The sequence below is a fragment of the Fulmarus glacialis genome, unplaced genomic scaffold (assembly GCF_000690835.1).
Source record: "Fulmarus glacialis isolate BGI_N327 unplaced genomic scaffold, ASM69083v1 scaffold8778, whole genome shotgun sequence".
Taxonomy (NCBI): Eukaryota; Metazoa; Chordata; class Aves; order Procellariiformes; family Procellariidae; genus Fulmarus; species Fulmarus glacialis.
The window spans coordinates 10,729-23,951 of NW_009226329.1; the positions used below are offsets into that span (position 1 = coordinate 10,729).

General features: G+C 40.9%; 1 protein-coding gene across 1 annotated transcript in view; it reads right to left on the reverse strand.

The window, feature by feature from the left end:
- Positions 1 to 2,803: 2,803 nt before the first annotated feature.
- PDIA5 (protein disulfide isomerase family A, member 5) overlaps positions 2,804 to 13,223 on the reverse strand; it is a gene marked incomplete at its 5' end in the record, with an annotated part of 89,868 nt that continues 79,448 nt past the window's right edge. Inside the window, 2 exons of the mRNA XM_009582767.1 lie at positions 2,804 to 3,011; positions 5,924 to 6,058. Of these exons, the coding sequence (XP_009581062.1) occupies positions 2,931 to 3,011; positions 5,924 to 6,058 (216 nt within the window). The remainder of the gene's footprint in view (positions 3,012 to 5,923; positions 6,059 to 13,223) is intronic.

Here is a 13,223-nt window from a genome sequence, read left to right on the forward strand (position 1 = left end):
TGTGGTTATGAACGCCTGGGCTATGCATCTACTAGGACAGGGTAGAAAGTCTGTGTGTGTGAAATGACCAAGCGTTTAATTATACAAAATAAGAGCTATATAAGATACTTTTCATTCACAGTTTGTAGGAAAAAAAAAAAAAAGTATTTCAATTTCAACTTGACTGATGCAAATATAAACAAAAACTGACTTCACTAGCAAATATAAACACCAACTTCTGCTTTACTGGAGGCAACAGAATTACAACACTGTAACTGAGATCCAGACCTGGTCTACTAATTAAAAAAGCTTGGAAGCAAAGCTCCAAGCTCATGGTACACTCTAGTTCACAGTAACTAAGGCTTTTGTCAGCCATTTGATGTAATCGTTTTTGGTGTTCAGAACTGTATTTTTCAAAAACCATTCAGACTATAAAACAGATGAGATGAGTCATGACCCTGTAACAGAAGGTAAATTATTCTCAAATATTTTATATTTGTGCATTAACACATGATTAGCCAAGGAAAAATGAATGCCCAAGTCCAAGAAGTAACTGACAAAAGACTGAAGGGAAAAATGAGAATCCTTAATTTTAATTTTATTATGGTGTAACCAGCTGTAAGGAATTACTGGTCTGAAGCACAGCGTGCCATTGTCCTACCCTAAACATTTACTAAAGCCTATAATTCAGTATGATCCTGACTAGTGATGTCACCATTGGCAAGCTATGATTTTTTTTTCTTTTTTTTTTTGAAGCAGTCTACATTTCTCAGGAATTAGCACAAACATAGGCACAGCCTATGCACAGAAATCCTCAAGCATTTCTGGAGGCTGTATTTCTTTAATGCCAGCTGTTTTGACTCTTAGATAAAAAAAAATGCAGTAAGTTCTGGACTGATCATACTTGATAATTTGCTGGTAAGCAAAAGAATTCCTGTTTGAAATCAAATGGCATCAATATGTATTATTTCCTAAATGCAGAGCAGAATGCTTGCTATGAATGTGAGGATAGCTTGAAAGAAAGAATTACCATGATCTTATGCAAAAGTACTAAACACAACATGAAGTAACTATGCTAACAGAAAAAAAAACAACACACAGTAAGAGACTTAATAAACTAAGCTACTTTCACACTAGGATATTATGTACTACCAGGCAGCCGATTTTTTGAGTGAAGAGACTCATCAGGTGCCTAATAAGAGAAGATACTTGGCACAGCTCCATAGCCATTCAAATTGATGCCATGGTTAACAAGCTGGCTACCATACAAGGCCAATCAGGCTACCGGTATTCCAGATTACTCACTAATGGCTTCAGCAGCTTAACGAGTGCCAAACATACAGTGCCATTAATTGGGCGAGAGAGAGGAGGAAAAAATATCCAGGAAGGAGGTAAGATGCCATTCACCTCCTGAGCAGCACAGCACAGCACTGAGTTGTCCATTAGCACAGCCTTCACCGAGGATCCAAACTAGCAAAAGAAAATGAGATGGGCAGGCTGAGGAGCAAGAGGAAGATTTCAGACCCAAGGCACCGTGCTTCCCTGTAAAAAGCTGTTTCGTCCGCCTGCTGAGTGCCAAGCCAGATGGAGGCCGACGCTTGCACCGCCAAACACCCCCCCGTGCCGCCCAGCACACCTGGACACCGGGCTGTCCCCAGCAAACGGGTGGTGGGCACCCGCCCTGCGTGCGCTGGCTCTTCCTCTTCCTAAACCACCACCAGCTACGATTGTTCACCCAGCGGGGAAGAAGCTGAACAAGGCTGATTAATGATAAAAATACTTGTCTCTTTTAAAATTTATTTTTAGTTCAAAGTGAATCACAACTTCCTATCCCTCCCTCTCCCCTCTGTGAAGACATAAGTACCTCCAGATCAATGTCTTTTTTTTGAAGCATCACGAGTGTAACACATTTCAACTGCTGCTAATACAGGTTTTACAGTGATGATTTTGTCAGAGAGGGATTGTTTATGCAACTCCTTAAAGACCAAAAAGGAAAAATCCCACATACAAATGCAGATAAACTTTTGGAATGTAAACACATAATGTACATAATTTCTGCATTATCAAAAGTATTATGCATTTATGAAAACTGTTGAACATAACACTTTCCAACACATATTTGACGTGGCCCAATCATAATTTGAAGGGAGACTGTATACCCTATAAGGGTAACTGTATACCCCTATAAGATAATCACTCCTGCCATAACTTACAGATGCATTTGACAATATTGATGCCAAAAAAGGAGGGTTTAGTTTGAGTTTACCCATGCTCTGCTGATTTTTGATACTTGGCTTAATTCACTCAATACATTCTATAAAGGTATGTAAACAGTCCTGATTTAAAGACCAGAGAGATTTAAATGAAATCAGCAGATCTGGACTGGTCAATATTAATGTCTTCATTAACTCAGATACCTTATTTATCCCTGAGCACCTTAAAATTGTTCCCCCAAATCTCACTGAAGAACACGTAACTATTTCACAAGAATGCATTTGAATAAATCTGTGTCTTACAAGTCCCATTTTCTTCACTGGTTTTTTAAAAAAAAAAAAAAAAAAATCAAAAAACAAAAAAAGTGTCCCCTCCCCTTTCTTCCCTTTGTTTTTTTACATGTACTGCAATACCTTTAAAAAAAAAATTCACCCTATCAAACAACATCACCTACAGACACACTACAGACTACAAAAATATTGCATAGGAGTGTCAGTGGGCATAGTCTCACAACATGAGAGAAAATGCTGAGTTTTCTTTAAAACATTATGGCAACATTCTAATTTATTTTCCTTTTAAAAATCAAGTGGTTTCACTTTATTTCAAAATTGTACAAAATGGCCATGGCTGTTTATAAAAAAAAGTCTCTGTCTTGAGAATACGTGAAGTCTCAGGTGCATTAACAAAAGACCTGGAACCATTCACAGTGCAGCGGAAAGCTTCTTTTGAGGCAGAAACTACAATTCATCCTTCTTCTTTCCTACTCTTTCATGGTCTCTTTCTCTCAGGGTTCGCATGAAAGTGGTGAATCCAGACTCCTGGTTTTGAAGAAAGAAAAATACGGGTCATATTTTTACAAACAAACCAAAACAATGCGTCAAGAACACTTTTTAGTTTCTGTATCCCATGGCAGAATATAAACTAAGGAGCGGTTATTGCTTCTGTGTTGCCTCATCGTGCAGTGCTCTAGTCCAGTGCTGCTCTGCTGCAATGCAAGGGGAAAATATCCATGCAGATTCCACGTATCAAACTTTGAAGAGATGTGACACAGAGAAAAAGGCCCTAAAACTCACAGGACAAGGTAAAATCTGATCTGTGGATCATTTGTTGGCTATACACACATTTGCCACTGTTCCTCATCCCTTAACAGTTTTGCTCATGATCTTCCTCCTTTTCCACACATTCAGATGGTGGGAGTTACTATCAAAATTATTGTCACAATTTCAAACCTGGATGCCTAGATGCTGACCTCTGTATTTCAACAACTTAGGATTTCTGATTATCTAAGGCTATTGGATGCCAGCAGTTTCCTTTTCTAAGGAAAGCTCTGAACACAACTCGCAGGCATTTCAAAAGGCTCAGATAGGTGGAGGTGTCAACACCTGTGTTTGAACACACTGTCTACTGGTACACCGACACTATGGTTGTCTGGGCAAGTAACACTGATCCCACCCGATGTGACCATTTTTACTTTTAAGCAATCCCAAAACACACCAGTCAAAACTGGTGATACAAAGAGGTAGAGAACAACAAACAGAAGTCAAAGTCTGACTTAAAACAAAGCAAAACAAAACAAAGAAAAAATAAACCAAAACCAAACCCCAAAGCTGGGAAGCTTTTGAGAAGGCTGAACAACAAAACATCCTTCTAAAACTATTCACTATTCTTCCATTGAAAAAAAATGAAGTCACAAGTTTTGGCAATCAACAGTCCCCATGAAAGGACCCCAGTTTTCAAAGCTGTGTGTCTGGAAGTCATTTAAAGTACACTTGGGTCAGAGGGTGTCCTGAATCTTCCTTGCTCGAGTTGCTTGGGGTGAAATGCCCTAAAATCTCTACTCTGGAACTGCAATTCCTTTAGAGGTGTGGAGGACCCCTTACAGGCTACCGCTGGGGGTCATGCTCTTCCACATAGCCAGTGCTCCAGTGTAGGGCGGCAAGGAGCTGAGAGCTCCTGCTCTACCGGCCACGGCTCCTGCATATCACGTTGCTCCCACGGCAGCTGACATTGCCTCTCTTCTTCCCTGTCCACATGAAATGATGATACACCAGCTGGACCACACTGAACTAAATGCTATGGACATCTACTGATTTAGTGCCAGAATCAGGAACAGAAAACAGGTCCCCTAGCTCCTGCTGCTCTCTCCTGAGATTTCTTTTGCAAATTAGGAGGTGGTTGGCCATGGTGGTTCAAAAGGTGTTGTCATGCTGATGAGAAGTCCCTTAACAACAGAATCCCTTGTTACTGAAACAGATTTGTGAACAGACCTCAAAACTCCACAGAAGGCACTGTGCTAAGCACTGCCTCCAGTGTTACCATGATAGGACATAACAAAACCTAATTTGATGCTGCACAAGCAGAAGACCATAGGTCCCGGGAGAGGTGGAGGGGGAACACAGTTGCCAGCAGCAGAGAGATGGTGATGTTCCTGTTGGGTAATTTAATTCTACCCAAGAAAGGGTTGGCTGCATGTAGGGGATTAGTCAGTCCACTTTCCAGCATAAGGATAATCATCTCCCAACTGCTGTGGCCTCAGAGCACTCCTGTCTCGCTAAATTCTTTTTATCAGCCACCACAGAGCCTTCCTTTCATATATCATTTTTGTAAGTATGGGTTAGAAATACAAAAATTGCAGCTGAAATTTTACTTAATTGTTGGCTACTGCACCCATCTTTACTTTTAAGAAAAGATCCACAATCAGAACTAAACACAGTATCCATTAACAACGCCAGGCTCAGCACCATAAAATGGTAATTACTGGAGTCCTAATGCTGGAGAAAACTGTGAGGTGAAGTTCCGTGAAGGCTTCCCCAAGATCCTGACTGACAAAGAACCTCAGAATTTGGCTTTTTTCTTCATGCTTCTCTATAATTTGGTGAGCTGTAATAGCAGCAATAACTTTCAGGCAAGGCTCTTTTATCAGAATCACTGGATGGCTTGAAGATCCCAAGTTTTTCTTGCAGACCTCAAGTTTCTCCAGGCAATCAGTCACTGCTGAGGAGTAACCTCCCTCTAGGACGTTATGACAAAGAATGCACACAAATAATTGGATTGCTCCGTTATTTTCAGGCACTTTACAACCACGGAAAGCATTATGCCATTTCTGCCCCTTGTACTCGTAGCCTGTTATTAGCTGGCCACAGCAGGACAAAAGAATGAAACTTCAGGCTAGATGGCACAATTTGTCTTTCCATCCTGAGCTCCAGGAGTGAAACTGATTCAGGGCGAATGAGATATTTAGTTTCCCCCAGTCTCCAAAGGACAGCTTTGTCCCTGCTATAAAACCAATGGTCTGCCACCATTTGGCAGCCTGGTGGACCCATAACGTTTGCAATATATGCGTGATCCAGATCCAGAACTGATAGGAGCAAGTTCTGTATTTTCTGGCATTTCTGCACCTAGCAGCAGCCCATACAATAAACCCTTCATTTTCATTGGGTCCAAATTCACTTGCAGACTTCAGCTTAAAGAATAAAATACACAACAAAGCATTACCAAATCTACTCCCTTTTCCTCTTCTCACGTTCCTAAAATAGACCAAGTATGTTCCTAATGCAGAGATGTACAGGGGTGTGGTACACAATGATTCATCCATGTAAGACAGTAACAGAAGCAGTTAAATATCCTTCCAGCACGGTAAAAATTTACTCCGCAGTTTTCGTTTGCAAGGCAGTACAGGCTAAGGAGACCTTCCTCCCTGTATGAGGTGATGACTCTTGCTTTCACTTACCCCTCTTTCTCCAGTATATTTTTCCACAAATTTCCCATAATTGTAATAGTTGAAGGTGGGGTAGCCATCAACCCCCTCTTGCTTACACAGGTCATGATTCTGTCCTTTGGCACAGTCCACTGCAGCGTAGGAGATCTGAAATGCAAGAGATCAGCATGAGACAGGAGAAGACAAAGCAAGACTCTACTTCATGGTTACGCTGCTGCAGCTTAGACTTAACACTAGGAGAGACCCACGTCTTCTGCCAAAAATGCAATGGCTTTTGTAATGGCTCAGCTGTGGAGGAAGATCAGAGAGTGGTCATCAGGTCGAGCCACGCGAATGGAAGAGCAGAAGCCTGCTCCTTCCCAATGAACCGCTGCGCTGCTCGCACAGCACCTGGCCTATGCAGCAAGGCGTGTTCCACTCACAGAGCAGAAAATCACCTTCCTAGCCTCCCCACTGAGCACTGCGTTAGATGCCAAACGGGAAATCCAGAGGCTGTGTTAGTAAAACCAAATCCAAGCACAGCAGTCACAGCTCTTGTCATGCTGCAATATTTTTCCTGCACTTTGGTTTTAAGTGATGAACGGTGACAGGGTGACTTTGATAATGGTAATGGCCCACCTAACCCAACCTCCCTCCTGTGGCATGGCTAACGCTCCGAAAAGTTACCTCTTCTGTTCTTGGACAAACATGGCTGGTCACTTACGCCAGGCTATTAATAGATTAATGATTTCTACCCCAAATAAAACTCCATTGTAAACTCCATTCAGTTCTCTCAAGGTCAAACAGGGATGGGTGACAGGCCAGAGCATTGTCTACACATAATGCACATATAGAAGAACGTTGCTTGCTTGCAATCTCAACCTGGCTTTATGTTTCCTTTCCTGTTTTATCTCAGTCTATTCTTTAAGGTAGGGGCTGCATGTTATTTGCAGCCATTAGTAACATAGGCTTTAATTCCTTCTGAAACCTCTAGATGCTACTGTCACACAAACAAACCTTGAGTAGGAAACAGCCTGCCGTGCTCTCAGCCTGTTGGCAGCAGAGCAACACCCTCCATCCCTGCCTGCTTCAGCACAGGCAGAGTGAGGAAGCGCAACCTCACAGCCCTGGAGCATCAGCTCAGGCTAACCCTAATTTAGGGCATTTGACATTTGAAACCTGAATCTGTGAAGTATTGAGGAGGGGCTGCACTTAACATTTCTGATGTTGAAACAAAATGCAATTCATAGGCTTCTACTTCAAGCAGCCGAGCCCTCTGCTGTGATTTCACACTGACTGTTCCTGCGAGCGGCAGTTCTGGCTCTGAACGTACACTGCTGCTTACGCAGGCTTGCCTTCACAGCCCCGTTACAAGCTCTGCTCAAAGCAAGCAGGTTTAAGTACAAGCTATGCAAAAACCCAAACGAATGAGAGGAATGATTTTTGCAATTGTGGGTTACAATGTATCAAGTGCTAATTTCATAGCAGACACATCTTAACTTGAAATTTCTGTTCCACAAGCCTCCTTCAAACAATCTGATCAAAATACCTTTTGCTTGCATGACTTTAGGGTTGCAGTTGAACTGTTCTTCCACAATTAAAAGATCACTTAATATTCCACAATGCCCTCCAGTTTCATGGTGACACTGTCAAAACGAGAAAACCTGATCTCATTATCCTAGCAGTAATTAAAGAGATTGGCAAAGCCAACTTCAGTTAATTTGCTTGTTTTGCTTTGGCTTTGAAAGCCTGACAAGACAATACTCAGTAACATCTCGCTTGGGTCTATCTTCAGATGGAAAGCACTATATAAAGCGAGCAGTGTTCTTACCTTAAATATTTGATTTCTTTTTTCCCCATTTTAAACATTAATAAGGCTATTACAGAAACAGGACTCTTGAGAGCTGTTAAAAACATGTATGATCACACTTTTTTTTTCTTTTTGTAAACAGAAAGACTCCTACTCATTCAGGGCCAGTTAAAATGAAAGGTTAGGAATAATACACTGCAAAAGAGTTTCATCTAAGTATTTATGCCTTCCTGACCTTAGCAGCCAGTCAAAATTTAGAGCCCTGTTGGCTACTTCTATGTAAAGGAAAGCTTACAATGGAGACAAACATTTATTTCATGTCACAGTATTAATGCAGAAAGAATACTGGAAGTCCTCATTCCCTGAAAACAGGAAAAATAAATAAAACTGTTTTTTTCTTACTGCTCTAAATATCACACAGGGAGAGATTACAGCCAGAAAAAGGGGAAGGTATATTGTGCACTCATCCAGATCTTCGTAGCTGGTCTGAGGCATGAAACTTTGTGACTGATGACCCATCTGTTCTTAGATAGTGTCTTGGAGATTAAGAAAATTAGTTTTTAGTACACTGGAAGGAAGAGAAGCCCTCTTTATCTGTACCTCTCTGGAAACATCTAAACTGGCTTTGATTGGAGCAAAGAGCCCGATTTCATTTACAAAACGCTTTTGTGAGAATAGCCCTCAGTGAGGAGAGGGTACAGTGGAGGAATGCGATGGTATAAACCACTGTTAACCTTGTTCAGCACATCTTTACTTGTTGCCTCAAAACAGATGACTGATGGACTGTAAGGAGGTGGCTTCCAAAAGAAATGCTTAGTAGTCTGCTTGAGACACAGCTCTCTGCAGCACATGGTCCATCTGTGCATTTGTTGTGCACTGAAATAATGCACAAAGATCCCAGTCTAAGTCTGGCCGCAACAGTCACATTAGCCTAATGCTATGCCTAATCTAACGGGTCTAATGGCAAGGGACATGCACATCTGGAGTAGTGTCTGGAGGACATGTCCATGGTCTGTCATTCTCTGAAATGCTTCTGATGCAAGCTCCCACAGCCCCATGGACTTGCTGCTGCTCCTGCAAACATCATTTTGATCCCAGCTCTTCAGAACATACATTCCCGTTCGGTTATTTTTACAGCCAGTGAGAGAAGAGAAATGGCAATTTTGAAAAGCCTTGTAACTCATACAGACCTGAGCAAAATTTCATAGAGAGATATCTAATTCCCAAGACTGTATCCAAGGCTGCATTTCAAATGCCTGCTGCCAACAGTAGCTGAGTAAGAGTACTTAGGAGAGCTTGAGTGATTACTTTAGAGTGGAAATGTTAAGGCAGCCTAAATATAGAGGTTGCTACCATCTCTATGCACTCATTATCATAGCATCACAGTCCTAATTGTCTTGCCTGTCTCACAGTGGAAGATCAAATATAGTGCACTGCAAGAAGAGAAAAGTAATGCTGAAAAACACTTGTAGGAAAACACACTTCTGGACTGAGGACCAATTCCAATCTCAATTCTATCAACTTCAGACAGCTGAACTCCGAGACATACCAGAATTTCAGCAAACAGCACCGATGCCCTTTGCTTCATTCTGTTTGTGTTTTCATGGACCGTGAATATTAAACTTCATTTCTGGTAGAGTCGTCTCCTACAGCAGTTTTCAGTTAGGGTGAATTAGTTCATGACTATACTGAAAGGCTGCATATAAAAAGATGGAGCCCACAAAAAGAAAGGCTTTGCTTGAGTCCTGGCTCAAGTGAGCAGTGGTACATTGCAGGGAGGTTTTCCTCTCATTCTCAATCTTCTTAGCAACGATCAGTTTTTCTGCATTGCTAAAGAAGGAAACTGAGTCAGGAAAAATAACAACCCAAAAAACCTCTACCAAAATGTGGTTAAAGACTTCTGGAGAATATTACTCTCAGAAATGATCTTCATATTCAACTACCAGCAACAAGTTACATGGAAGTCCACTGGAAAGCATAGGTTAGCAAGACCTATATGCTTTGCCTTGTAAAAACACTAACTTTATTAAAGCAGAAATTTCAGACAGATTAAGCATAAGACATCCATGATATGTATCCAGGAGCCAAGACACTTGGCATTACCTCTCATGAATTCCCTGTCATCAAGAGAGAAAAAAAACCTCTAAAAATCAGTGAGAGCAAGAAACTCCACCTCTCATGAATTCCCTGTCATCAAGAGGGAAAAAAACCCTCTAAAAATCAGTGAGAGCAAGAAACTCTCCTAACGCTGGAGTAAAACGTGTGTGTGTGTGCGTACGTATATGTCCATTATGGAAAAACCCAGCGTAACAGCTTTCAGAAGACAAGACTGGTTTTATGGAGATTTTGATTGTCAGGGCTAAAATTTAATTTCTCGAGTTTTCCTAACTTTCCTCTAACCAGAGGGAAAAATCCACTGAAAAACATTTCAGGAATGAAAAAACCCTAAGTGCTATATCTGCAACACGCACAAAACTCCATGGGATTATGGATTCTCCATAACCCAAAGCTGCGCTGCCTTAGATATTGACAATACATCATTATATGCAACTTCTCTCTCCAGAGGGAATGCTGTTCAGGTTTATCACCATCCGTTCAGTAGCTGTAGCAGGAATAGAATAGTTATCAAATGAAAAGATAGTCAATCAGAGACTGTGGACCCTAGAGGAAGTTCCTTGGAGTACATCCAGCTTTCTTAATATTATTGGTAGTTCCTCACAACTGGTATACAGCTTATATATAAAATTAGTAATACCAGGTTAGTATGCATAATAATAATGCATAACAATAAAAATCAAAAAATAATACCAGATTAGTATGCATTTCTCCTTTATTCCATAGTCACTATAGTTTAACACGACCCTAGCAACATCTGGGACTGAAAAGGGAAGTCCCACAGCAATGTTTCATGGTTTTATCAAAGAAGTGGGAGCTTAACTACAGAGTTGCAAACTTAACTCCATGTGGCATTAGAATGTGAGCAATGTATGACCAGCTCTGAAGAGCTCTTAAAAAAGGAAACAGAGCATGGCATATCGTTCAGATGAAGTGGTCTGATCACGAATGCCAAGCTGTTAAAAAATCAGAAATTTTCATTTAGGTGCTTAAATAGAAGTGGAGCTATGCTGAAAACGTGACCATTGATCTCCATGTGCCTCAACTATAACAGAAAGATGATGCTTTATTTTTTTTTACTGCATAAGTGTTAGAAGGAAAAAGAAGTACTTGCAGTATCATCTAATCATACATCAGGAATCACAGTTCCCTTCCAACAGAACTGCAAAACAACTTTTTGCTCTAGAGGGATCTTGCAGGTAAGGAACACAATTACACCCAGCAGTTCAAATAGATGTGTAGAAAATTGAAAGTGGGATCCCTTGACCTTCCAGGTAACTCCTTTCTATTCTTAAACTTCTTTTATTTTAACAGTTTGTCTCCCAGTCACCATAGGATGATATAGTAAAAATACCCCCTGCAATCCTAGTTGCTCTCCTGTTAAAATATGTACTGCCACACACTGGTTTATTGATTCAAGGAAATAAATCTCTGCTGGAGCTAATATTGACTTTTGTTATGAAAATGGAAGGGAATAACTAACTGAATATTGATTTGAGAGAGGAATAATATATGATAAGCTTAAAAAAAATTAAAATAAAAGTAAAATTGCAGCATGGAAAAGAATGTTTTCAAGCAACATTTTTAAAGTATAGTCTATTCCAGACGACAATTACCTGATTATTAGAAAAAAAAGTCTCTTGCTGCCAAATGTCTTAAAAGCACCTATGAATAAGACAAATGTGCATTCTTCTCTATGATTACTCCATAGGTTTCTATTTATATTACCTGTTCTGGATCATAACGGCAGTTACGAGCTGACCTGCTAAAGCTTGTTGCGATTCAGCTACTGTTCTCAATGTGAAAGGCCTTGCAAATGGAAGATTCATTATTGGCTGCCCTGATGTGCCACAGCAGCATTACCATAGCTGCAATTCATCAGCTGTTCTCAGAGCAGGCCTATTTGCTAAGGGAAGATCCATTAGTAGGCACAATGATGTACAGTGCTAACACCACCATATTTAATGAGTCTAATTAAAAAGAAATTCAACACATGCTTTTTAAGCAAAGAGGGATCAAATTCTTGGCCAAATTAAAATATTAACTCATTTGGAGAACTCTGTACAGTGATTTGGTTGGTATAATGATTTTAAACCATGGTTGAAACCATGGTTCACAATACACATTGGGGACTCACCAGTTTCACTGCTGTCTTGCAGGCCCCCGCTAGCACCCCACTCACCCCATGAGCTGCACCCTCTCCAGCAATCTCTGCCACAGCTGTTTCTGTACAAACTCACTAGAACCCAGTTGCAGTGCTCTGGATTTACGTCATTTGTACAGGAACAGTTTTCTGTGAAAATGGAGAAGATTGGTCAAACAGCAGCCCCTTTGGGGGAGTTCCAGAGATTTGTTACTGAGAGGCCTTGAGGAACAAGAGCTTTCCTTCAGCAAATCCAAGCTGGAATGTCACAAATCAGTTCCTTCAAGCTGAACTTTAGGATCAGCCAAAAGGCAAAATGCAGATTGTTTGAAGATTTAGCTGGTGCCCTTTCAAGAGTCTCTGGAGTAGTTAGTGAACATGCCTTCCCGCTCTTCAATCTGTTCAGCAAAGTGACAATCCTCACATTTGCATTTTCTGACATACACTGGTCATTGCCAAAACTCGAGCTGTGGAGCACAGGCCAAAGTCTTTCCCCTGGCAGCTGTATGCAAAGACCACAGCGCCCCAAGGCAAGAATGCTCCAGATGGCTTTTTTTTCCCCTTTTTCTTTCTTTTTTTTTTCTTTTTAAATAACTGAAAGCAATAGGCTAACTGCTTCACTGGACGAGCCTCTCCACTGATCTGGTCCTACTGGCATTGAATTTCTCCAGGTGCATGAAAAGACATGGAGGCTCTGGTTTATGGGTTACACCCAGAGCCGTGTTTTGCAATAGCCACACGACTGCCCTAGGCAAGCGAGCAGGCTCAGAATTTCTGTTAAAACCACCAGCAGTGATGTGGCCAACAAGAACTGACATTTTGGGCCAATGTTCCGAGCATTACGTTTTTAAACTTCAACTCAGCAGTGCAGATGATGAAAAAGTACACAGCATTACAGCAGCCCCGGGGGAGGAGGGGGCTTCTGCGCCAAAACGACCCCCTTACAGTGAATCTGCAGAGCCAAAGACATGTATTTAACAGCTTCAAGCTCTGCTCATCTTCAAAATTCAAACATAAAGACTCAAAGTTTCCCAAAGGATACCTTTTAAGATACCATTTATAACCAATTCAAGGCTGGAGTGTTTTTGATTGTTCTTTGGCTTCTGCAGAATTAAATGTTTAATTAAAGGACCACCCCTATTGAAAAGAAGATACAGTCTAAATGCTACCATACTCTGTTGAAGTAAAAAAAAAAAAAAAAACTTTCTCCAGGGGGGAAAAAAAAGACACTACTACAGACTAAAAATGAAAATTAGTAATCTTTC